This window comes from Girardinichthys multiradiatus, chromosome 3, assembly GCF_021462225.1.
Source record: "Girardinichthys multiradiatus isolate DD_20200921_A chromosome 3, DD_fGirMul_XY1, whole genome shotgun sequence".
NCBI lineage: Eukaryota > Metazoa > Chordata > Actinopteri > Cyprinodontiformes > Goodeidae > Girardinichthys > Girardinichthys multiradiatus.
In genome coordinates this window covers 29,886,506-29,912,337 of record NC_061796.1, presented here as the reverse complement: position 1 = coordinate 29,912,337, position 25,832 = coordinate 29,886,506, and the positions used below count along the sequence as shown (strand labels likewise).

The window sequence follows — 25,832 nt, the reverse complement described above, 5'->3', positions numbered from 1 at the left end:
ACCTGTTAAGACTTTAATTTTTTGTTTCTTTTAAATACATTTGGAACAAAATTTGTCTTTTTCCATTAATAAATTACATCATAAATAAAAGCAAACATATTTTGTCTTTTCACAATAAGTCAATTATAGCAGCAACTGGCAAACCGGATCACAGTTACATTAAAACCAGCCTAGTGCCCCCAGTTGAACTTTCTCTCATTTTAAAATAGAAAGTTTCAACCAGTTACACTTTCACAGAGGTTTTATAGGAAACTCTGCTCTAGTCTTTTTTTTGGAAATGAAATAAAAAACAAGGAAAACAGGAGCATCAGCCCTTAAGCAGTGGAAGTCACAGGAGGTAGCATCTTACTCTCCCGCCTATCAATTTTCCTTTTTTTTCTTGCAGCAGGCAATATTTATTGATTGCTATGATTATCATAGCCATCCATCCACATTTAACTGCATTTTTTTCCCGTGTCGTCTCCATAGTGAAAGATGCACTAGACCTACTTCATCATAAAGCTGTAGCTCTGTGCTGAAGGTTTTTGCCAATGTACAGATAATCTTATTTTGATTTATCATCAGAAAGGGAAACAATGAGGTGGAAACACTACATAGAAACATCATGATCTGAACATACATGGGAAGGTGGATTTAAAAGGTATGTGTGCGGTCCAGAAATGACACAGCAGATGTCATTTTCCTTTACGGAGAAGGAGCCCAACAGAATATTAAGTGATCCTCCAGAAAGGGTGGCCAAATGATTAAAAGGATTCAGTCCGAACTTTCCAATATGATAAATGGGACACGCAGCCAATTAAAATCACAGTATAATGTTCTATAGATGAGATCCTTTATCTGAATTACATTAGTGAGGTACAGAAAGGTTAATGCTTGCTGACCTCTGTCAAACTTTGGTTCATTTATATAGTTTTGTTCAGCGGGGTTGAAAATAGACATCAGTAACTGAAAGTTTATATGCAAAAAAATGACAAGTGAAACTCCACAGGGCAGACAGACTGTGCAGACTATAAAATACAATCCTTAATTACAGTAAATCAGCAAGAAACTGTGCTCTTTCTGTATGGGTTGGCCTGGGCCGAAGTACGCCATTTAGCCCCCACACCATTACACCACTACCAACAGCCTAAACTGGTGACACAAGGCAGGATGGATCCATGCTTTCATGTTGTTTACATCAAATTCTGACCCAAACATCTGAATTTCACAGCTGTAAAATTGAGCCACGTTGGACCAGGCAACAATTTTGTGAGCTATTATTGTAGCTTCAGTTTCCTGTTCTTAGCTGACAGGAGTGGCTCTCAGCTGCTGTAGCCCACCTGCTTCAGTGTTCGGTGGGCTGTGCATTCAGAGATGGTATTCTGCATACCTTGGTTGTAACAAGAGGTTATTATAGCTACTGAGCCAATCTCCCGATTCTCCTCTTGCATCAACAAGGTATTTGTGCCCACACAGTCTTTGGGACAATTTCTTCAAAGCCAAAAGATGGTTCATGAAAATCCCAGTAGATCAGCAGTTTCTAAAATACTCCAGAATGGCAACCTTGTACCAATAACCATGCCATGTTCAAAGTCATTTAGATCCCTGTTTTTACAAATTCTGATGTCTCATTGCAACTTCATGGCAATGAGATGCCTATAAGCACTAATCTGCTGCCATGTGATTGGCTGAGTTGCTATTTGTGTTAGCAAGCAACTAAAATGTGCACCTAATAAAGTGGCCGGTGGGTGTATTCGGTGTTTTGCATCTTGTAATATACAACTGTCATTTTAAAAATGCATGTCAACAGTTTTGAAGAATAATTTACACTAATTGAACAGGTGTCGCCTTGTTGTTTGGTAATAGGTTGTGCTTAAATTACAACGGGGTGAGCAGGAGGCAGAGGCTATTGGAGGTTAAACAGGGAACACAATGACCACCTGTTTTTACTATGTGATGAAAAACCTCTTGGTTGATTTTTATAAAAACTTTAGCTTTGGTTGTGGTTGCTCTCCTGTAGAGTCATGACTTCAGAAAGGTAATGTGTTTTTTTTTTTTTTCCTGATGATTAGTGTTGGTGCTGTAAAAACAACAGTGTCGATAAAGGAAGTGAGGACACTGAAATCCAAAGAGGGTTTCTGCATCCTGCTTCATCTAAAAGAACCTTTAACGTTAAGTAAACAATTAAATACAAATTAACTTGGCATTACTTGTAAGTAAACATGGAGCGTTTGTATATTTATGCAATCATAAGCAGACGTATGTGCAGAGTTAAACATTTAGAAAAGCAATTAAAACATACATACCTTACACAGATTTATACATGTATATTCACAAGGACACACTTGTTTGTGGAGTCTGCCAGGTTTTTCCCTCTGCGTGCCGACTGTGCATCTGGCATCAAGGTTAAGATCTGGAGACACGCACAAGCTGTGTGCTCTGTCTGGCTTTCACATACTCTGAATGGGCTTTATGAATGGCTGTGACTCAAAGATGGAGTCAACACCAGGGTGCCGCACTCAACCCAATCTGACAACAGGTTCTGGAGTAAAGTCAAAAACTGACTGTCTCCCAGCACAGTCGGGAACCGTGTTCAATTTAATATGCCGACAGGTTTTCTTTTGCTTCTTGAGCCAAAGTGCTTTTGAACATCCCTCTGCAGTGTCTCTTTGTTCGCAGGGTGCATGGCTATGTCTCTGTTTTTGTTCTCATTCTCCTGTCAGAGTGGTGTCTGACTAGACTGCTGCGGTAAAGTTGGCTCTCGACATTGCGTGGAACCAGTGACTCTGGCAGCGGAGTAGTCATGGAACGTAGAACGTACACATTTTGTGCAATTCATTACAACAACAAAACTATAATCGGCTACTATACGTACAAAAGAATTAAAAACATACAGTGTCTTGCAGAAATATTTATACCCCTTGAGGTTTATATCATGTTGCTAAGTCCCAATCACAAACTTTAATGTATTTTATAGGGATTTTATGTTTTAGACAAACATAATGTAGTGCATAATTGTGATGTGGAAGGAAAACAATACATGGTTTTCAAAGTTTTTTGCAAGATAATCTCAAAGATGTGGCGTAAATTTGTATTAAGCCCTTCTTACACCATAAATAAAATCTGATGCAACCACTTGCTTTCAAAATTTACATTACTGGCTGCTCTGTGACGACCTTAGAGGTTTGTTAGAGAACATTACTGAACAACTAGCAACATGAAGACCAAGGAAAACAGCAAAATAAGTATGGCATTAACACTTACCAAGTTACCAAGACATGGGCATCCACCTAAGCCATCAGGCTGAGCAAGAGGATGTATGAGGGCTTTGATCCAAATGGAATGCTCCTCCAGGCATTCGTCTGTTCTGGGGATCCAAAAGGATGTGACCGTCTCCAGACAGTTTGTCTTCAGCCTGCATGTAGTGGAGTTATTCCTGCTTTTCCAGAGAGAAACCAGGGAATGGCAGGTAAGTGTGATGACGTCACAACCGGTGACTTGGGCAGGCTTGATTCGGTACACAGCTGTCGGAGAATCTGTCAGTAACTAATACAGAATCCAGAGGGTAAAGCAGGAGACAGGGAAGGGTCATACACGAAGAGTCAGAAAACAGTGTAGGGGCCAAGGGCTTGGCAAAACTTGGAGGTCGAGGCCCAGAAAAGAAAGTGGTTGATGTCAAGAGATCAGAAGCTTGGTAGAGGTCAGATGAGGGCAAGACAAGGCAGGAGAATTGAGGTTTGCAGAAACGTGGTGTAGCAAGGAGATCAAACAAGGGTACAGACATTACACTGGACATCTGCAGGCAGGAGCTTTCGATAATCTGGCAGAGACTTGAAGGCTGGACATCACTTAAATAGAGCAGATCACAGGTGAGTGCTCTGTCTGCCTGAATTTTTGGGTGCTTTGTCTGATTTATGTTTTGCAGATAAAAGCATGTTCAGATGTTAGAATGGCCTAGTCAAACTCAATATCTAAATCCAATTGAAAATCTATGGCAAGAATTAAAGGTTAAAGCTCATGAACACTATTCTTTTTGTCTATTGCAATATAACGTTGAAAAGAATGGACAAAAACATCAGTTTCAACATGTGTAAAATAAAACATTTTGAAAACCATTAATGCTTTCACTTCATAACTGTGCACTACTTTGTGTTAATCTATTACAATCCTAATGAAATGTAATTTAGGTTTGTGGTCAAAACTTCCCAAAATGTGGAAAAATTCAAGGGGTGTGAATACTTTTCCAAGCCACCGTGTGTGCACACACTTCTAAATCTTTACCACTGCTCTATCAAAAGATCCAGGACTCGATTCACATTCAGATCTGAATCTAGACTAAAATCGGACTCAACAAAGGGAGGTTTTGGAGGGGTGAGAGGATGGAGGCCTGACGTGAGGGTTTCGAGCCAATCGGCAGCGTCAAACGATGTAGCAGCCCGTCGTTTCCGTGACTTTCTATTTGAAGGCAGAGGAGAGGTGCAGATTGGGAGCGGTGGAGGAGCAGGGACAACCTGGGTCGGGTTTATTAAAGCAGGAGATGGAGGAAGCTCAAGTAAGAGAGAGGAACAAAGAGGTGATGGCAGGAAGTTGTCATCTTGTTGCTGAAAAGGCTGAGGCTGTTCTGTTTGAGGGGCAGGGGAACGGTGTGCAGCAGATTTATCATCAGAGGCCTCAAGAGAGCCTGGAAGCAGGGTAGTAAAAAGGATTAGGCAGTGGAAAAAATACAGTCTCATAAAACATGTATCTTTGTTCAGTGTTTCAGACTCACCATCACAAATAAAAGGCTCATCTAGAATATCATCAATGGACTCTCGAGGGTCCATCTGTGGCAAAGAGAAAGGAAAGATGCTTCACTACTGAGCCTAAGGACATCTCAGTGACCTATTTTTCTTTTTTTTTCGTGACCAACCTGAGCTTTCTGAATTGCCTCCTGTAGCTCTTCCTCCAAGCTGCGAACACTAGGTGAGGTCTGAACTGGACTGGCTGTAATTTGCAGTGGCAGCTCAAAGTCATGGCCAATCACATCACACGGCTAGCAGCAAAAATCACATGATTGGACAAGACAGAATAAATCAGTTGACAGGTGAGGATGAGTGCTCGTTCACATGTGGAAATTGACAAATGCTTTGTGACAAAATGATTTAAATTGTACCTTGGAAAATAATTACTATTAAAGTACGCTGCCTTGCAAAGGTATTCATGCCTTGGACTTTTTCTCACAATACAACAATAAATTTAAAAGTATTTAAATTAGAGTTTATGTGACAGACCAGAGGAGCCAAAGTCCAGTCCTCAAGAGCTACTATCCTGCACTTTTTAGATGCATCCCTGCTCCCTACACCTGAATCAAATGACTGAATTACCTCATCAACATGTCATTCAGCTCCACAGAAGCCTGGTAATGAGACATTCATTTGATTCGGATGTGTTGGAGAAAGGTTCCCCCTAAAATTTGCTGGGTAGTAGCTCTCAATGGCTTGTCTCGGGCACCTCTGTGGTAGCCACATAAAAATGCATATTTTTGCAACATCTTATTGGTTTTCCTCTAGCACTGCCTTGTGTTTAGCTCCCAATAATACTAATCAGTTTTCCTGTCACTACTGAAGAAAAGCACCTCAACAGCAGGATGCTGCTACCACCATTTTTCACCATAGAAGTGGTGTTAGTTTCCACAGCATAATGCAATTTGCATGAAGGCCAAAATGTTAAATTATGATCTAATCAGGCCATGAGTTGTGGAAAACTGCAAAGTGGGCTTCTTGTGGCTTTCCCTTAAGAATGGCTTTTTTTCTGCAACCCTGCCTGAAAGGCCAGATTTGTGGAGTGCATGACCATAGGTGTCCTGTTGCAATGTTCCCCCACCTGATTAGCACATCTCAACAGCTCCTCCAAAGTTAACATTGGCCTCTTGGCTGCTTTACTAATTAATGTTCTTCTCGTATTTGACCCATTTTCAGATTTTTTTAAATTTCGAACACCATATTATTTTCCTTCCACTTCACATGTATGCCCCACTTTGTGTTTGTCTATCATACAAAGTCCCAATAAAACACACTGAACGTTTGTGGTTGTCATTGCTAAAATTGGAAAATGTAAAGGGGTATAAATACTTTTGCAAGAAATTTGTAAGTCTCGAGTATATTACCTGAGCAAACAACACTTCTTTTTGTGCATTTAGTTTAGCCTTTCTTTTTAAGTATCCAGGATCCTGTTGCAGGAATGGATGAAGAGGTCCCTCCCCCGACTGGTTGATGAGAAGTCACATTTATGCAGCAGTGTCACTAATATATCACGTGTTTTCCAAATCTTCTATGGCATAACACTCAAACTTGTCTGTCCTCACCTCAGTACCAGCTTTCACATAGCAGTCACTGGGCTTGCTCCTCTTCTTCTCCCTCTTCTCTAGCTTCACACTCAGCTCTAGCTGCTTCTGCTGCTCGCTTTCGGTTCTCCAGGGAGTCCCACACTGTAGGGGTGAGGAGGACGACATGGGCAAACTGGGACTTGGAGTTCCTGAGGCAGTGCTGGCGGGATCCAAGAACACAGTGCTGCTGAGACCGCACTGTTCACCTGCCAAACTGACTGATGCAGCATTTGTGAACACTTTCGGGACAGCGTTAAGAGTCCCCTTTGGATCTCTGTTGGGACTGTCACTGAGAATCCCATTAGGAATTCCGCCATCTGGGATGTACAGCTGTTGGTTTGGGCTGCTGCCGGGCGAGTTCAGTCCGAAGCCAGGGCTGGAGGCAGGGCTCTGACAGCGAGGTAGAGGGGCACAGGGAATTAGGGGCTCAAGGCTGCTGTCCAGCTTACAAAAGGAGGCAGGGGTTGGGCAGGCATGCTGAAGCTGGAAGGGACGAAGGCGCTGCAACAAGGCCGGCTTAGTTCCAGAGACAGGGAGGCCCCGCTTACGCAGCTGCTGCCTTAACTCTGACACCTGGGGGAACGGCGGAGGTGGAAAGCCAAATGAGATTATCATCAGTTTTCTTTCTAGCTTTTAAAAATGTTCAAAGATATGCAAAAAGAGATATTTTTTACCGTTAAATCAACAAGATTTGCAGGAAGAAGTTCTGGTTTGGATGCAGGATTTGTGTCTGTCGCAGTTTGGTTTGTTGTGGCAAGGACAGGTTGGAGACCAAGTGGTGAGACTCCACAAGACTTCACTAGATCATTATGATCTCCACTGGAGGATTGACAGAATTATCAACTCAGGTAAAATGTCTGGATCAATAATGCAGATATCTATACATTGCTGTGCTCCCATGGTGTTAGTCATGTCACTTCCACCTTTTACAATTCATACCTTTGTAATTTTGTTCACTTTATGCAGCATTCCTATGCCGTCTTAGAAAATCTGGAAAACTCTGAATTTTTCTTTTACAATTTTTCATATCTGGGCAAGTATGATAAAAAGAAAATTGAGAATAGAAAAATGTTGGATTTAACAGACTTGAAAAAAACTGAATTTCAGAAGAAAAAGGTGCTTCTTATATTTACATTTAATTTGCATCCATTATCTGTGACTTGCCATAGCTCAACTTAAATTTTTTTCAAACTTATAGATCAGTTTAGTGTTACTTAATAATGAAACCCAATAATAAAAGCACAAACAAAATTAAAAAGGGCAATTTTGCTGCTTTTTTGACACCTTGGCTTTTTTAATTTTATTGAAGCTCTTTGCAGTGGGATGCTTCCAATCATGCATACATGATATACCCTCTTTGACTATCGATGATTTAATGAAAGCTTCTTTCATATAGTCAAGGAGAATTGGTTATATAACCGAAAGATAATAATCTGTCAGCAGGAGGTCTGATAGAGTAATTTTAGTTTACTCAGGGGTCCTTTTATGAGTCAATTGGTCTAAGCAAGGATCAAACCAAAATAAATGGGAACTGTGTGTATTATTACATTTTAAGAAAATAATAATTTATGAAATTAAATCCTACATTAGATTTCGCAAAATGACTATTAATCTCCATAAATCATGAAAGCATTTAACTACTAACTGATGAGCAAGGCTTCAAATACCTACATACCAACTGTTTTGTTTATGGAAGTAGGTAGATATAAAATTGCAGGGTGGAGGTTTTACGATTAGATAAAGGGGTGAATTGACCTGACACCTTATCAGTATTGTTTGCATACCTTGATACAACTGTAACCTGCTGTTGAGGCTGTAGTCGCTGCTGCTGTTGCTGCTGACTCTGGAGAATTTGAAGCTGGAGGAAGACCTGCTGCTGTTTCAGCAGATGGGAGTAGGCGGGGTCTAAAGGCTGGGTGGCGGCAGGGATGCTCTGTTTAGCTCCTCCCGCTGGAAAACGTGGGGGTGAAAACCTTAATTTAGCAAAACGAACGAATAATTTTTTTAATAAATGGAGAAAAGTAGAGCATAAAAATAGTACCTCCAGTCCCAGATGCTCCCTTCTGGTCTGGAGGAATGTACTGATGATACTTGAGTTTCTTCATCTTGGGTTTGATGTCCCGTGGTTTCCGTGGGCGGGTAAGGTGATTGAAGTTTAGGGGATTGGGCAAAGCCGAGGAGCAGATCGGACTGGGTGGCCGAGCTTTCTGTAAACACACACATCACCTACACTTCTGTAAACTGTAACCATACTGTGGTCTGAGTGATTCCTTAATAGAATAGCACATGCAGAGTTTCATTGGAAATGTCAGCACATTGTTCAATGTTTGACTTCTTTGACCCGTGTTAAGGTTACATTCTTTACAGTTACGTGTAAATGCCTCACAGATCTCCTGATGACACTGCGATCCCTCTGACATACACCACCGGGGTTTATGTGTGAATATGTTAACCTACATGGCAAACACTCAGCTCCCACAGAAGTTCAAATTGACAGTAATGAATGCAGAGCAGATTACAGCAGAGCCTTCTTTAACAAAAAAAAACAGAAAACCACAGGATTGACCGTCCTGTTAGGTTAAAGACCTCCACAGGGCTTTTTTTTTGTCTCTTTTGTTGTACACCTGCTTTGTACATCACCAGGATTTGTGCATGGATAAATGGTACCTACCCAAATTTTTATTTATTTCTTTATGTTTTTGTTATAATTTTATCTGCAAGATTCAACAAAAAGAAGGAAAAATAACTAAAACCAAACTGAAATCTTACTTAAAGATGGCGTGAGCCCAATGATAATGTATTAGCCTATGATTACCTTTGGCAACAGGGGTGTGGTCTGAGAGGTCAGAAACATCCCATTTGGTCTTCCAGTTGGTGCTAAGCAGTTTGATTCACCCAGGGTCACGCTCACAGGTTGCCTGACGCCTGCTGTTGTCTGAAGCAACGTCAACCCAGACTGAAAGCATAAGGATTCAAATATCTAAACGCAGTAAGTGCATTAGAAAAACATCAAACTTTCTGGTGTGTGTTTCACTTACAATACACTCCAGTTTTGTGTAACATGTTCATTGTGATACAGGGTGAAAGACTTAGGCTGAATGCCATTTTGTACGGTTGTCCCTATATGTAGCACATAATTGAGGAAGTGGTTGAAATATTTCACAGAAAAATGGAAAACACCTTCGAAAAGCTCCCAATTTGCCAGTTTCACCTATTATTTGTATGTAAATATACACATTTTTGACTCAACATGCCTCATGTGAGCTGTAAACTGTTCAGTCCTGCAGAAGACCCCGGCATACATTTTTCTTTTTGTTAAGGACGAACAAAAATAAAATGCAAACTGTCCTCAACTGTATTTAAAATGTCAAGAGATTTTTGATAATGTGTTGCCAATATACAAAGAACAAAATATACAACAAGGCATATAGTCCTAGAATAGCACACTTAAATAAAAACTAATCTTAGAACATACTTGAAGCCTCAAGGATTTATGGGTAATACAATGGATTGTCATATTTGTTGGTCTGTATTTATGCAGAAATTTTGTGACAGTTATTGTTTGTTTAACTGAAAAGCAAATCAGTGTAATTTGTATGTATAAATTTGTATAAATAAATATAAATTTGTATATATAAAAACCGAAATAGTTTTGCTGGGAAATACTGAGATTGAGACACTGACCTGCTTTACAATACACATTGTAATATTTGTTGTGTTGGTAAAATATTTAAAATAGGTTTTTGATTCTTTTTTTTAATACTAATTAACAATTATTAACAATGATATGTTTAAATACATTTCAATCTCGTTAACTTGATTTGTTTAGGCAATGTTGACTTGGAGAAATTTAAATGTTAACTACTAATATATTTGTTTTTTTCCTAAACAATCAGTTTTTAACTCTGTTTTTAAGGGGTTCAAACCCAATGTCCTCTGCCTTCACAGTTCTGGTAACTGGGACACCCACCCCCTTGGAAATGTAGAGGTAAGGGCTAAAAGTGAGAGGTAAGGGGTCAAAAGGGGTCTCTTTTTTTAACCATACTTAATGATCTTCTGAGAATCTTGGGATAAAAGTTCAATGATCTATACATAGTCTTTGAGTGTCCCTTGTGGTTAAATATTTATTAGCTTGACAGTAGTCAGTTGGAGCGACTTCAAGCATTCAGCATGTATTTATTTGTTCATTGCTGTGACATTTGAGTAAGAATTGTATACATTTTGTTAGAGTTAAGTTTATGCGTGGTATTTTTATATATGGCATCTCAAAGTTGGGGTGCTCATGCAAAAAGGTTTAAGCCCAGCCAAAATCTCTGTGGCAATCTGGCTTAGCTGGCAATATAATTTCAAATGTTCAGTATCAGATGCATAGAAAGGCAATGCTGGAGGATTATTTACTTGCATATAATCATACACTAAAAAAGAAAGCAGAGACTCAAGTATCTGACAGTGGTGTTCATTAGTATGGTAAACAACTTTTTGCTGTTTTCAATACCTGTGCATGACTGGGACTATTATTAAGGGTCAGGCCCACAGCTGAGCAGTCACTTAGTGGTTGGTCAACTGGGAGCCCTGGCAGCGAGGAAATGGATGGCATTTGGAGAGAGCCATGTTGCTCCGTGTTTAAAGACGAAATGGAGGATGAGATGTCCTCTTCAAAGACATCAGTAGGGAACGAGGTAGGACCTGCGGAAATAGCCGGTCAAAGGAAGCAAGATCACAAAAGTAAGCAAAAGGTTTGGGTGAAGAATTATTTTTTTTAATATGTTGGTTTGTGTCAGTGCATGTGGGTGAATGTTTTTTTACCAATCTCCAGGGACAATGTGTGCTCAAGCTGTTGCTCTGCAGCTGCTGGAGGTTGCTGGATTCTCTCAGTGAGGTTCTGTGAGGGGCGAGCCTTCCTCTGCCTCTGGGTCCCACATACAGTCCTCTCTACAGGTGGAATACAGAAGGAGAAATGTTGCAAATGTTGATTAAAAGGAGAAAACAGGACAGATGGGAGATCAGTACAGACTGGGAGAGAGAGAGGGGAGCGGAGAAAGAGAAGCAACAGGACTAGAGAACATGTGTGATGTGAGTGTGCAGAACAGCTTCGCCACAGGCAGTGAGTCCCAGCTCACACCAGCAGAGGAATCAGGAAACGGTAAACAACTTTTCCCACAGGGAAGTATTTCGCCCCGGATGTGTGCAAACACAATCACAATCAACATTTGTTAAATGTCATAAAAAGAGCTTTTAAGAAATTTACATATTTTTGAAATGCCTGATACTATAATAATAGCATTTTTAAATCTAAGCGAAGATTAAGAGGTGGGGAAAATTAGAAAATTAGAGTTTAGAAGAAGAAGAGAAATTAGAGAGACAGAGATGTCCATAACAGCTGGAAATGGTGTCTGTCAGATTGCCATGTTTATCATGTGCTGTCAATTACTGATGTGTTGGCTTCTTTTAAAGCAGCGTTAGACTATGCAACAAGGTCACATTATAGTTTCACAGATAGTGAAGCACAGTACACTGTGAGACACACACTTTCTCAGCTAATGTACAGCAGATGTAACACAGACAGAGAGACAGAGTACCAAGAGGGCAAATCTGTTATTGTACACAAAGCTGAAGGTGTAGAGAGTAAAGCGAGAAGCAGGCAGCATCACCATCGGCTTGCCCTTACCTTGTGCAGTTTCAGTGCTCAGACCACCAGGGGGCAACGTCTGAGTGGCACCTTCCTCAGTTTGATGCTGTATCAGGAAACATTAGGTCAGTTCATTAAAATGAATGCATATTAAAGCAGTTTCATTACACTACCTTCAATTTTCCTAATATGGTTGCCATCATCCTAAGCTGCAAAGATTATTATGTTTGCTTGAATTTCAACATTTTACAATCGGAATTTTCAGAAAATTATTTATTGGGTCATCCTTTAAAGAATTAATTGTATTCTCACATATACAGTCAACATCAGAGGTGCGTATGGCTTAAAAGACATAACATGATATATTATATTGTGCCACTTACTTGAGCTTCACTCTGTTTTTTCTCGGTTTTTTGATGAGTGGAGGCTGATTTCAACCCTGTGTATACAGGCAGAAGATATAAAAGACTTGACAGAATGTTAAGAAGATGCTTTTCCTAATCATAGTTTTATGTTTTAAACAGACGAGAAGCTGTTTGTGGAAATACAGTCTGTAAAAACCTTTAAATTTCCACTCATCCCTGCAACTTACAGCATGAAGCATCATAGTGATGCCTGAAGCGAAGTGGATCAGTATTGACATTTCTTCTATTTCAACATTTCTAAATAGATTCAGATATTGAATGTTCCACATCTTTCAAAGAGAGGTAGCTGGAAGTTTGTTATCAAATGTTTGGAAAATTGGACATTTACATCTGAATCCATGACATTTGTACTTGTCAACCAACAAAAATGCATTTTCTGTCAGTTTGACAAAATCAATTAAAGACAACCACCTAAAATACTTAGATTCACTTTTTATTTTTGGTTGTGACAATCTGGTTACAAGTTTATTTAATTGAATTGTGACTCTTTGTTTTTATTTTTGTATGTTAATTGATCGAGAACCTTTCCACTTTCAAAGGTGGGCATGTAGAAAACCCATTGTTTTTATTCCTATTGTCTGACACACAGCACCCTTCACAATTATTACTTCTGGTGGTAAAGATGTGTAAAAAGCCCCTGAAAGATATTCATCTTCTAATGCAGTAGCATAATCTAACACTGAGAAAAGTGTTTATTTACTGGAGGGAAGAAATACCACAAGAAGAAATAATTGTTTTTTTGCAAATGCCGCGCTAATTGGCACCCATAAAATGTGTATAGAATACATATAAGAGAAGTATTTTCTTCATTTATACTTATATTTTTTTTAAGTTGATGAGAGTGTCTAGCAAATTTTATCAGTATTTTCTGACTTCCTGTTTCCCTGGGGTATGAATATGACTTTGCATTTAGGCCCATTTCTATGGGGTAAGAATGCTGTCAAAAACAATGTGTAAACTTGAACTTTGTGTTTCTAATTTCTTGAAGCTGCAACATTTTATTTTGTATTCTTACAGAGAAAATATACAATACCCCTTTTGGATTTTACTTATGTACAACTATTGACTAATATGCACACATTTCCGTCTTTACATACATGTTTTTGACAGCAATCTTACCCGATACATTTCTCTTAGCAACTCTTCAAAATGGGAAAGACAAAAAGCACTACAAGAACAAAGCTAACCACCTGAACTTGCTCATATCTACAGTCAGAGCAAGAGCTGGAGTTGTTACAAACAGGGCTGGATGATGTTTGTCTTCCAATCACACGCAGTGATAAGGAAGATGTAAGAGGTAACTCAATGTCTGAAGCTCGCCTTTAGAGAACTGCAGCTCAGAATGTAAACCTGAGGCTTTTCAGCTACAAACACAGGTAAGGGTTGGCAAAAGAAATTTGAGAAATATGTGCAAAAATGTTTCTTGCCCACTGTTAAGTACAGTGGTGGATTTGTGATGCTGTGGGCCTGTTTCTCTTCCAAAGGCCCCGAGGGCCTTGTTAGAGTGTCTAAATGTTTCATAGTGAGATTTTGCTGCTGCAATGAAATACGAACAGTAAAATAAATGCTATGACAATATTCTCCATGTTACTGTTGCCATCTATTTCATCACCCTGAAGGAAAACTTAACGATTGAAACATAATGAGCAATTTTACTATACTTACAAAAGGTTAATATGAAATAGTAAATCAAATATGCATCATCTTTTACTCAAAAGAGGTGGCTCTGCCATGGTTAATAACAACAGCAGCTCGCAGTCAGAGCAGAACACTCAATCAAAGGTTAATAATACAAGCTAACCTGGGTCCGCATTGATTTCACTCAGCCTTCGGTTCTGAATCCTCAGCTGCAGGACTGAAACAAAAACAGATGATGAGCTGTGAAAGAAAGACAGGTCAGGAAATTCAGCCAAAGAAAAGCAGAAGGTACGAGGTAATCAATCCAAAGCGGTGTATGAACAGTTCAATAATATATCCTTGTAAATCATTTAGCCTGTGTCTTTACCATGCTTGTAGATAGAGTATATAGTCTTTAATGCTTCTCACATAAAAACACACACAAAGAGGTGAAGCAAGGTAGAGCTGGGCCTGTGGTACACTTTGGTATGTACTGAGACCTGAGAGACCTGAAAGAGCAGGTGTGGAGGGGAGTAGTACAGCAAGGAGGGGGTGGATGTTTCTATTTATCCCTCTAAATCTATTTCTGTTGGCCCCATCCCCCCTTCAGCTGTCTCATTCTCTTCACAAGCCTCTGATACATCCTGTCCTGCTCACGTCATGCTCATTTGTGTTGCTAAATGCAGTCTTCCTTATTTCCTGTCTCTCAGTATGAAAGTGTAGGAATCTAGAATTATATTGTTGTTTTAAACAAGTTCTGCCTCAGTGTCTATCATTTGTCATTTGGACTGTAGATGCCAGGCAAAACTTTAACCCAGCTCTAATCTTCTCAAGACTAAATGTTGGCAAAGGTCAGGATCAAAAAGGAAAATTATGCTTCATTAAAGTTCTCAAAAACAATTTTTTCCTGCAAGAAAATCTAGAAAATGAATGTTTTCTGCAAAAATAGTTGGGATGAAGTATACAAAGAAACATTTACTTTGTAGAAGATCACAGCCCATATAGACTATAATATTCCCTACTAAATAATACCGACGCTGCCTTTGGAGATATTTTCTTGAAACAGCTCATGTATGTACAGGCATGATATGGAGCAGAGCAGCTGCCTAAAGAATCCTGTTTTCCAGCAGCTGTTTGAACACCTAGGGGACTGTCATTTTCTTGCCTTTCTATTTTGCAGCCATTCACGACAGCTGCCTGGGATTTCAGCAGCCGCTACAAGTTGTGGGAAATGTAGCATTAAAATATGCAGTGATGGAAATATTGTTTGTAACAGAAGAGTACTTGTTGAATCCTTAAAGCATGTCATAAAAAAGCTTTGTTTAAGGTGCTGTTATAGCTAGTAAAATTTTGTGGCACATATTTTTTATGTTTAATGTATATTACAACTTTACAGAGTTATTGCTGGTTATGTCAGGTTCAGTGTTAGTTTAGAGTTGTGTTTGCTGGCCCAGTTAAGAGGTCCAACAGGAATTGTTTTTTCAGCCTGTTTTATGTTTATTATCTTAATGCAAATGGGAAAAAATGACTTGTACGGCTTCAGTAGTTTCTCACAAGGCTTTTTTCTTCTCGATGACATCATTGTGCAACACTTTTATTTAATGCTTTATCTTCCATATTTTGCTAACATTGGTTTTACAAAACCTGCATGACATGGGTGTACAGTATAGCCGTGGTTCTCAAACTTTTATAACAAGTACCACGGCAGTAAATACAGAATCTTTCAAGTACTACTATACTGATAGACATTCTAAAGCAGTTGTGCAACAGGACTTGGACTTTGTCAGTTTGTTGTGTTCTGTCTTAAAAATAATAAAGCATCTCTACATTACAGTTTGTAATGGTAATGGTTTGTAATTGTCTTGCAATGGTACCAAAATCTCATCTGATCTAGAGTCAGCTAAAAAAAAAACCTGTTGTACTTTTACCAAAGTTTATGAGCCCTTGATGTACGATCTGAGCAATGCTATATTGTCGCAGCTTTGTGTGTATATTCCCATGGAGCCACTGCTACCTCATTGGTCTTTTGTAATGATGTGCCTTTTAAAATGAACAATAACTGATTTAAACAATCTACTTATTATATTGCTCAAAAACTGAAGACAGAAAGTCTTTCTCACTCAGTGCTTCTATATTGTTAGCAATTTTGTGTTTTTAGGAGTAATCTAGCATTAAATCTGTGTTCTTTTATGTATTTTTTTCAGAATCAGAATCAGAAAAGCTTTATTGCCAAGTACGTTTTTGGACATACAAGGAATTTGTTTTGGCGTAGTCGGTGCAATAAAGTACTCAATTTAAACAGTATAAATATAACTACAATATAAATATAAATATATGTGCACAGTTTTAAGTGAGTGAGAGTAAATGTAGAGCAGTATAAGATGTGAGAGCAGTACAACAGTGCAGGTGATCAGTGTGCAAGTATGGCAGTGCAAGTAAAGCAGGAGTCCAAGCTGAGCGTTAATGTAACGCATAGAGTTACAGGTTACAAGTGTCCTGTCAGCAAAAAAAAAAAAAAAGGGGGGGGCAAAAGGGAGAGTGTCGGGGTGGTTTCTGGGCTTTGTTAACAAGGCTGGTGGCAGATGGGAAAAAACTGTTCTTGTGGCGTGAGGTTTTGGTCCGGATGGACCGCAGCCTCCTGCCAGAGGGGAGAGTCTCAAAGAGTCTGTGACCAGGGTGGGAGGGATCAACCAGAATCTTCCCTGCCCGCTTCAGGGTCCTGGAGGTGTACAGTTCCTGGAGCGACAGTAGACTGCAGTCATCACCTTCTCAGCAGACCGAATGACACGCTGCAGCCTGCCCTTTTCCTTGGCTGTAGCAGCGGCGTACCAGATGGTGATGGAGGAGGTGAGGATAGAAGTGCACCATCATAGTCTTTGGCAGGTTGAATTTCTTCAGCTGCCGCAGGAAGAACATCCTCTGCTGGGCTTTCTTGATGAGGGAGCTGATGTGTGGCTCCCACTTGAGATCCTGGGAGATGATGGTTCCCAGGAAGCGGAAAGATTCCACAGTGTCAATTGTGGAGTCACAGAGGGTGATGGGGGCAGGTGGGGCTGGCTTCTGCCTGAAGTTCACAACCATCTCCACTGTCTTTAGAGCGTTGAGCTCAAGGTTCTTCTTGTGTTTGTCCTCTTAATCCCCAGCTAGTTGAAACAGATGGTAGACACTGAGCCTGGCTCAGCTAGAAGCTTCTTCCATTAAACGGGAGTTGTTTCTTTCCACTATGGCCTCATGCTTCCTGAGGATGCTTATCCTCTGGGTTGCTGCAAACTCAGCCACTTGAGGCAATCAATTCAATTCAAAGATACTTTATTGATCCCCGAGGGGAAATTAGAATTCCAGTACAACCCATCCAAACATACATCATGACACAAGACAAAGGGGGGGACGGGTCACCGAGGCTTTGCTGCCCGCTCACAGGCGCTGCCCTTGCTAGATGAGAAAAGAGGCCACATTAGGTAAGTAGAGGGAAAAAAAAATCATATTTTACACTTTATCCTTAGCAGGATACAGTTTGAGATTGTAAAAAACCTCAGCACAAAGAAGCAACAAGTTGACAAAACAACATCATGCCGGGAACGGTCCAGGTGTTGTGAGGGGTGCATATGTTTATCTTGAGCATGTGTGTGTGTGCGAGTGATTGTGTGCAAGTAAGTCCATGAAGCACTGTCCCAGAGGCCATTGTCCTTGATGGTTCGTTGAAATGTTCATCAACCGGCCACAAAGTTCTGAGCAGGTCCACAGATGTCCTCAGGGAAGGGAGGGGGCAGAGGGAGCAGAGCGTCATGTTTACATAACTTCCAGGAGAAGTTGAAGACAGCCAGCCATCAAGGCCGTGCAGGGGAGCCAGATTCAGAAAAACAATAATTATTTGGGTTAGGCTGACTCTTAATTTTCCGTCAGCCTTGAGAGTCTCGCTGGTGCTTCTCAAAGGCGAATCCAAACAGCCAAATTCCTGGTCTTTCTGCCAGATCCGAGCGAACAACTTTCTCCAAGATTTATCCCATTTCACCCCTGAGTCCAGGAACCGCAACCTGCCTGCAATCCTGTGTAAGGATCATATCCAGTCTGCGATTCAACTCATGTAACATCTCAGTCTGAGTGCTGATCGCCCTGAAGATCCCATCACACATGCCAGGCAGCCTTACAATGGCCAGAACAGCTGCTGACACTCCGAATTTCTCGATATGTCAGGTAACCGCTGACTCCAAAAAGCAGAAATCCTGATATCAAACATCCAATTATATACACATCTTCCACATCCTCGACTGACATTATCGACAAACACACAATCCTCCACTTCTGCCAGGAGTCCATTGTGTATACGGAGAAAAATGTCCCGTCCTGGCAAGTGGGCTCTCCCGACCCTGTCTTCTCGTCGAGAAAATTTGATCAATTGTATTGAGAGACCAGCTGACCAAATCCATATTTTGGAAGAATTTGGAAGATATGCAATTGGGCTTCCTTGGATAGATAGCTTTACTAACTCCCAGTAAACGATCAAGTGAATCTGATTGTATTGTGTTGGGCTGCGTGTATTGTTTATAACTGGATATAACTGGATGTAACTTGCAGGATCCAAGTTACAAGTTTAAACTGAAAATGCATTGATGCACTAAAGCTACAACTCTGATTGATACACAGCAGAGACCAACTCTGTCAAACTGTAGATAATCTAATCTGTTGACTTGGCAATTGAAAAACTAGTCCATGCATTTGTTACTTCAAGGCTGGACTATTGTAATTCTTTACTATCAGGATGTCCACAAAATGCAGTTAAAAGCCTTCAGCTGATTCAAAATGCTGCAGCAAGAGTTCTGATGAAAATTAAAAAGAGAGATCACATTTCTCCTATTTTAGCTTCCCTTCATTGGCTCCCTGTTAAATCCAGAATAGAATTTAAAATTCTCCTCCTCACATATAAAGCCCTTAATGATCTAGCTCCATCATACATCAGAGATCTGATTGTTCCATACGTTCCTAACAGAGCACTTTGTTCTCAGACTGCAGGTTTACTGTTGGTTCTAGAAGTAGAATGAGAGGCAGATCCTTTAGTTATCAGGCTCCTCTCCTGTGGAACCAGCTCCCAGTTTTAATCCGTGAGGCAGACACCCTGTCTACTTTTAAGGCTAGGCTTAAAACTTTCCTTTTTGATAAAGCTTATAGTTAGAGTGGCTTAGGTTATCCTGAGCTATCTCTGTAGTTATGCTGCTATAGGCTTAGGTTGCTGGAGGACATAATGACCACTTTCACTCTCTTCACTACATTCTCACACTACTCATTATTTGCTGTTATTTCAGCTTTTAAATTTGTTCTCTCTCTTTTCTCTTCCTAGAAGCTACACCTGGCGTGACTCTGTGTCTACCTGTGACACCTTCCTGGAGCTTTTACTGTAACTAATTATATGTGCTCTCTTTAAAACTCTAATCTTGAAAACTGGCTCAGAGTTTATCTGTTCTGTCTTTCTAGATGAAACGACTAAAGGAGCTACATCCATTAACATTTACTTTTCCTTTCCATAGAAAGTACTCCTGGATCAGTGCTTCTTTGTTCTCTTTGTGTCTCTGCTCTGTTCTCTCAAACCCCCAGTCGGTCGTGGCAGATGGCTGCTCACACTGAGCCTGGTTCTGCTGGAGGTTTCTTCCTGTTAAAAGGGAGTTTTTCCTCTCCACTGTCGCTACATGCATGCTCAGTATGAGGGATTGCTGCAAAGTCAACGCCAGTGACTGTCCACTGTCTCTACATGCTCATCCGGGAGGAGGGAATGCTACAAGTCATTGACTGGATGCAATCTGCTGGGTTTCCTTAGACAGAAAAACTTTTTATCCAATTTGAATAAATAACTGAATCTGACTGCACTGTTCAATGGTTAGGATTATTGTGAATTGGCGCTATATAAATAAACTGAATTGAAAAAAAATTGAGTTGAATACCCCCCCCCCCCCCCACACACACACACACACACACACACACTCACAAGATTACACACATGTAGTACACACATCACAAAGGTGGTATAAGTACTGTATACAGTCAGGTTAAGGGAGAGACCTGTCACTTGAAATTCCTAAGTTTGAATCTCTCTGCAAAGTCAGAACATTACAATTGTATGATATTGTATTCCTCTCTGTCCAATCAGTTCTGCTGCACAAGTGCGGGGAGGAAGAACTCCAACAGTGCAGTGAAATTTAGATGTTAAGGTTTTAACATTCAATTCGGAATGGAGCCAAACATTATCCTGTTTACACCAAAATCTAAAGTATTTTAATAAAAAATTTTCCCTGGATGTTTGACGCAAAGAGTAACACAGCACTGACCTATGCTCACCAGTTGTTGCACACTGCCAGTCAGCTGGCTGAAAGAAGAGTGATACATTTTTCTAGTATGCGCACCAAAATAACATCTTCAACACCCATGGTGTGGACTCTAAATAAGCCCCACATTCTAAATAAGCCGCACTTTTTTCATGGCTTGGCCAATGTTTTTTATCATGATGTAGGGTTGTTTGGTTTTTGGTTTCGGGGTTTTTCCTTATGTTTTTCACTGTTCAAGTTTTGAATCATGTTTCTGTTTATTTTCCTGGTCATGTTTTTGTTTTGTCGTCTTATTCATGTTTTATCAAGTTTGGTTTTTGAATCTGGTTATGCTTTTGCTTCATGTTTTTCTAGTTTGTGTTCAAGAGTCTCTGTTTTGCTCCAGTCACGTTTTGTTCTGTTAATTAAGTTTATTCAGTTCACCTGCTTCAAGTTAATCTGTCTCCTTACTCCACCTTGTTTTCACGCCATATATTCACACCTGTTCTGTTAGTCTTCGTGGAAACATCTTTCACTCTCATGCTCATGTATAGCTCTCATGTCTAGTTCTCTAACCAAGTCTTGTTTTTTTTTTGATCATGCCAAGCCTGACTCGCCTGCCCGTCCGTTGTTTTGTTCCTGCCTCCTGCTGAGTGTGAGTTTTTGTTATTAAACCTTTTGTTTTTTTCACTTACCATCACGCTGTCTGCTCGTCTGCATTCTGGGGTCCAATTCCAAGTAAACCGTGACAGAACCGTGACAGTTTTTGAAGTAATCTTCATTCAGTCAGAACGTTTAAACACTTAATGTGCATTATTTTAGTTATAGATATGTAAATTCAGTCTTAATTTTGGAGTTTATTGCTGATGGTGGTATGCTACTGTCACTCAAAGATTATGAAGTCACATTCAATCACTTGGCCTTACAAAAGTGTCCATACCCATTGCACTAAACTTTGAGTTGAGGAATGCAAAACTGGAATGTATTTTATTGCCATTTTAGGTGATGTACCAACAACCAAATAATACATAAGCATTAAGCTGAAGTAAAAGGATACATGCCAACCGAACCATTTTAGTCAAAAACATGTGAACTTAGTTTGCTGCTGATTTTTGGGTATCTCTCTACAAGCTGACCCCATTTAGAAACTGACATTTGTTTTTTCGGGTACTGTGAGGCCAAGCGTGCTGCGGCCCGGGCTGTGGCAGAGGCAAAAACTTGGGCCTGGGAAGAGTTCGGTGAGGCCATGGAGAAGGACTACCGGTTGGCCTCGAAGCGATTCTGGCAAACCGTCCGGCGCCTCAGGAGGGGGAAGCAGTGCTTTGCCAACACTGTTTATAGTGGGGGCGGGAGACTGCTGACCTCGACTGAGGACATTATCGGGCGGTGGAAGGAGTACTTCGAGGATCTCCTCAATCCTGCCATCACGCATTCCGTGGTGGAAACAGAGGCTGGGGACTCGGGGTTGGACTCTTTCATCACCCAGGCTGAAGTCACCGAGGTGGTTAAAAAGCTCCGCGGTGGCAAGGCTTCGGGGGTGGATGAGATCCGCCCTGAGTACCTCAAGTGTCTGGATGTTGTAGGGCTGTCATGGTTGACACGCCTCTTCAACATTGCGTGGCGGTCGGGGACAGTGCCTCTGGACTGGCAGACTGGGGTGGTGGTCCCCCTTTATAAGAAGGGGGACCGGAGGGTGTGTTCCAACTACAGGGGGATCACACTCCTCAGCCTCCCTGGTAAGGCCTATGCCAGGGTATTGGAGAGGAGAGTCCGACCGATAGTCGAACCTCGGCTTCAGGAGGAACAGTGTGGTTTTCGTCCCAGCCGTGGAACACTGGACCAGCTCTATACCCTCTACAGGGGGCTCAAGGGTTCATGGGAGTTTGCCCAAATGGTTCACATGTGTTTTGTGGACCTGGAGAAGGCATTCGACTGTGTCTCTCGTGATGCCCTGTGGGGGGTGCTCCAGGAGTATGGAATCGGGGGCCCTTTATTAGGGGCCATCCGGTCCCTGTACGAGCGGAGCAGGAGTTTGGTCCGCATTGCCGGCACTAAGTCGGACCTGTTCCCAGTGCATGTTGGACTCCGGCAGGGCTGCCCTTTGTCGCCGGTCCTGTTCATAACTTTTATGGACAGGATTTCTAGACGCACCCAAGGGCCGGAGGGGGTCTGGTTTGGGGACCAGTGGATTTCGTCTCTTCTTTTTGCGGATGACGTGGTCCTGCTGGCCCCCTCTAGCCAAGACCTACAGCATGCGCTGTGGCGGTTCGCAGCCGAGTGTGAAGCGGCTGGGATGAGGATCAGCTCCTCCAAGTCCGAGGCCATGGTACTCGACCGGAAAAGGGTGGCTTATCCTCTTCAGGTTGGAGGGGAGTTCCTGCCTCAAGTGGAGGAGTTTAAGTATCTCGGGGTCTTGTTCACGAGTGAGGGAAGAATGGAGCGGGAGATCGACAGACGGATCGGTGCGGCTGCCACAGTAATGGGGGCGCTGTGCCAGTCCGTTGTGGTGAAGAGAGAGCTGAGCCGAAAAGCAAAGCTCTCAATTTACTGGTCGGTCTACGTTCCTACCCTCACCTATGGCCATGAACTTTGGGTCATGACCGAAAGAACGAGATCACGGATACAAGCGGTTGAAATGAGCTTCCTCTGTAGGGTGGCTGAGCACTCCCTTAGAGATAGGGTGAGGAGCTTGGCCATCCGGGAGGGGCTCGGAGTAGAGCCGCTGCTCCTCCACATCGAGAGGAGCCAGTTGAGGTGGCTCGGGCATCTATACCGGATGCCTCCTGGACGCCTTCCTCGGGAGGTGTTCCAGGCACGTCCCACCGGGAGGAGGCCCAGGGGACGGCCCAGGACACGCTGGAGGGACTATGTCTCTCGGCTGGCCTGGGAACGCCTTGGGCTCCCCCTGGAGGAACTGGAGGAGGTGTCTGGAGAGAGGGACGCCTGGGCGTCTCTGCTGAGTCTGCTGCCCCCGCGACCCGGTCCTGGATAAGCGGAAGACGACGAACGAACATTTATTTTTCAATTTTTGCAAAATAGCTAAAGTATTACCACTGATTCCCAACGGGATTTAAGTCTGGACTTTAACTGGGTCCTTCTAACATGTGAATATGCTTTGGCTCTAGCTTTGGTTGTATGTTTTTGTTCTGCTTGAAGGTGAAAATTCTGTCCAGTTTCAAGTCATTTGCAGCCTCTTACAATTTTGATATGATGGTTCCCCTGCATGTAGCCCCATGCATCTTTCCATCAACTCTGACCAGCTTCCCGGTATCTGCTGAAGAAAAACATCGCAACAGCATGTTGCTGCCACCACGTTTCACTGCAAGCAAGAGGTTTTCAGGGTAATGTGTTGTGTCAGACAAAATTACCTTCTGGTCTCATCTAGCCAGAGCACTTTCTTCTACTTGTTTTTATATCCCTTAGGTGACTTGTGCCAAACTTTAAACTGAATTTGTATGGCTTTCTATCAACAATAGCTGACATTTCCACTCTTCCATGAATGAGTGTTTGGCTGCTTCTCTGTTTAACGTTATCCTTATCCAGCTTGTCAGTTTAGGTGGATAGCCATGTCTTGGTAGTCTTGCAGTTGTGACTTGCTATCTCTTATATTTTGGTTGGTGGATTTAACAGTGCTCTGTGACATGTTGAAATGTTGGGATATTGTTTTATAACCTAAGTTGTATTATCTTTACAACCTATGCTGGTTGTTTACTAATGTTCACCAGCAAACCTTGGAGGCCTTCACAGGATAGCTTTATTTATGCTGAAGCTAATTGGTTGGTAAATTGCTGCTGCCAACGCATACTTTGGAGGCCTCTGAATAAAATAAAATAATACACCTCCACATATTTCTATTCATATTGAAAACTGTTTCGGAGATGTAAAGCATATTATGGTGCAAAGCAGTTCTTGTACCCCTTTAACCAGCATGATTAATGTCTGGTTGATTCTCACCTGACCGGAACTTGTTCCGGATGAGAAGCGACCTCTCGGAGGCCAGGAGAGTCATGGCCGAGCAGAGCAAAGGAAGTGAAGCCAAGACAAAGAGGAAGTTGCTGGTGTCACTCTGCCAGGTAGAACTGGCTTCTGTCCTTCTGTCTCTCGCTGCTCGGGGCACATCAGAGCCAAGGAAACACGGGAGATGGAAAGACAGATGCTTATTAATCTGATAGAGATAATGTATTGATAGATGCACACACAGCAGAGACAGACTGAGCAGGAAATGGAGACGTCTCAGACCTGCAGGCTGACTGAACTCTATGGCGAGCAGCTCTGGAAGCAGAAGGCCTCCCTGCAGGCAGCCTGTCATAATCACACTGAGTGTCACAGAGGCCCACCCACAGTCAGAGACAGAGCTAACGACACACAGAATGAAACAGACAAGAGGCAGAGCAAGGAGCCAGGAGGAGGAACAGGAAGAAGAAGATGAAGAGGGAAGCCAAGCTCGGATGAGTGACGGAGACAGAAAGCAGATCCTGAGACATCAGGGCCCTGAGGAGCCTGATTGTGACGGACAAACATGAAGTCACAACACCTACAGCACAGCGCCACATATCTACACAGTGACAGCAGCTTGTGCACTGAAAGAAGAAGGGTTGACTCAAACAGAGAGAGCTGGAAATCTACATAAGCCGCATCAGCGCACACACACACACAACAATATTGATCCGAAATATCCAGCAGCAGAACACCCAGAGGAAGCCTGTTTGAGTGTACAAACACACACACATGCAGTGGAATAGCTGAGGTGATGCATACTAATTCAGCCAGTTGCGGTCCTCCTAGTCCCTATTTCCATAAACACACACAAACTTTGATTATTTATGACAGAAAGGGTCCAAAATGAGGCCACTCGCTCATTACTGCCATCAAGCAACACAAAGTTGATTGAGATTTCATGTCTGGCAGAAGCAAGGCTTCACTGCAGGGCATTGAGGTACAAGACGAAGTTGCAAATGCTAAGAGAATAAAAGCAAGAGAATGAAAGAGAATACTTACAAGAAGAAGGAGAATTGAGTCTCTCAGGGGAAATTGGAGTGGATTTAAGATTAAATTGAGAGAAGTGAGAGTCACAGGGAAGAGAGAGAACTTCGTAGTGCGGTTAATGACACTTTCTCTGACACTGTCTCATGTTCTTTTCATGTCTTTTTTCTTCCTGTCTCCATACTTCTTAGTTCTTTGTCCTGAAGGTGAAGAAGCAAGGAGGAGAAGGATCTGCAGTTTCTCTGTCCCCTCTCTCTGTAAACGTCTCTCCCTCTGCCCCGTCCGCCCCTAAAGCATCCCAGATCCTTGGTGCCAACTGTGAGGGACTGTCAAACCTCACCCCCACCCCCACTTTATGGCCTCGTCTCCCAAACTCACCCTCCTCCCTCAAAGCCAGTCATACTCCCCTGACACCTGCTGGCTTCTTGACAGAGGCTCAAAGACAAGCAAGCTGCTCTCATGTTTGTACTTGACTTTGACAGGAGCAGAAGCACAGATAAAAATTAGTGCAGTTCCTTAATGCGGTGAGCTGAACTGGCACA

The 25,832-nt window shown here is 41.9% G+C and overlaps 1 protein-coding gene across 1 annotated transcript; it reads right to left on the bottom strand.

Moving 5' to 3' along the window:
• On the bottom strand, window positions 1-25,586 carry si:dkeyp-69b9.3 (myocardin). Its single transcript, XM_047356808.1, has 16 exons — window positions 25,306-25,586; window positions 24,262-24,411; window positions 14,199-14,252; window positions 12,356-12,411; window positions 12,012-12,078; window positions 11,150-11,275; window positions 10,839-11,029; window positions 9,159-9,299; window positions 8,385-8,550; window positions 8,128-8,293; window positions 7,018-7,162; window positions 6,323-6,916; window positions 6,125-6,223; window positions 4,889-5,011; window positions 4,748-4,802; window positions 1-4,660 (listed from the first exon to the last, which is right to left on the bottom strand). The coding sequence occupies exons 2-16, from the start codon at window positions 24,314-24,316 to the stop codon at window positions 4,257-4,259; spliced, it is 2,442 nt and encodes an 813-aa protein (XP_047212764.1). The 5' UTR covers window positions 24,317-24,411; window positions 25,306-25,586; the 3' UTR covers window positions 1-4,256.
• Window positions 25,587-25,832: the final 246 nt, after the last annotated feature.

What these genes read in the sequence shown, in the direction of transcription:
- si:dkeyp-69b9.3 (XM_047356808.1), bottom strand. Translation starts at nt 24,316, where the DNA reads ATGACTCTCCTGGCCTCCGAGAGGTCGCTTCTCATCCGGAACAAGTTC. An exon ending in CAGGTTACAGTTGTATCAAG is followed by an intron (nt 7,163 to 8,127) that starts GTATGCAAACAA and finishes TCAATCCTCCAG; the next exon opens with TGGAGATCATAATGATCTAG. An exon ending in AGGCAATTCAGAAAGCTCAG is followed by an intron (nt 4,803 to 4,888) that starts GTTGGTCACGAA and finishes TCTTTGCCACAG; the next exon opens with ATGGACCCTCGAGAGTCCAT.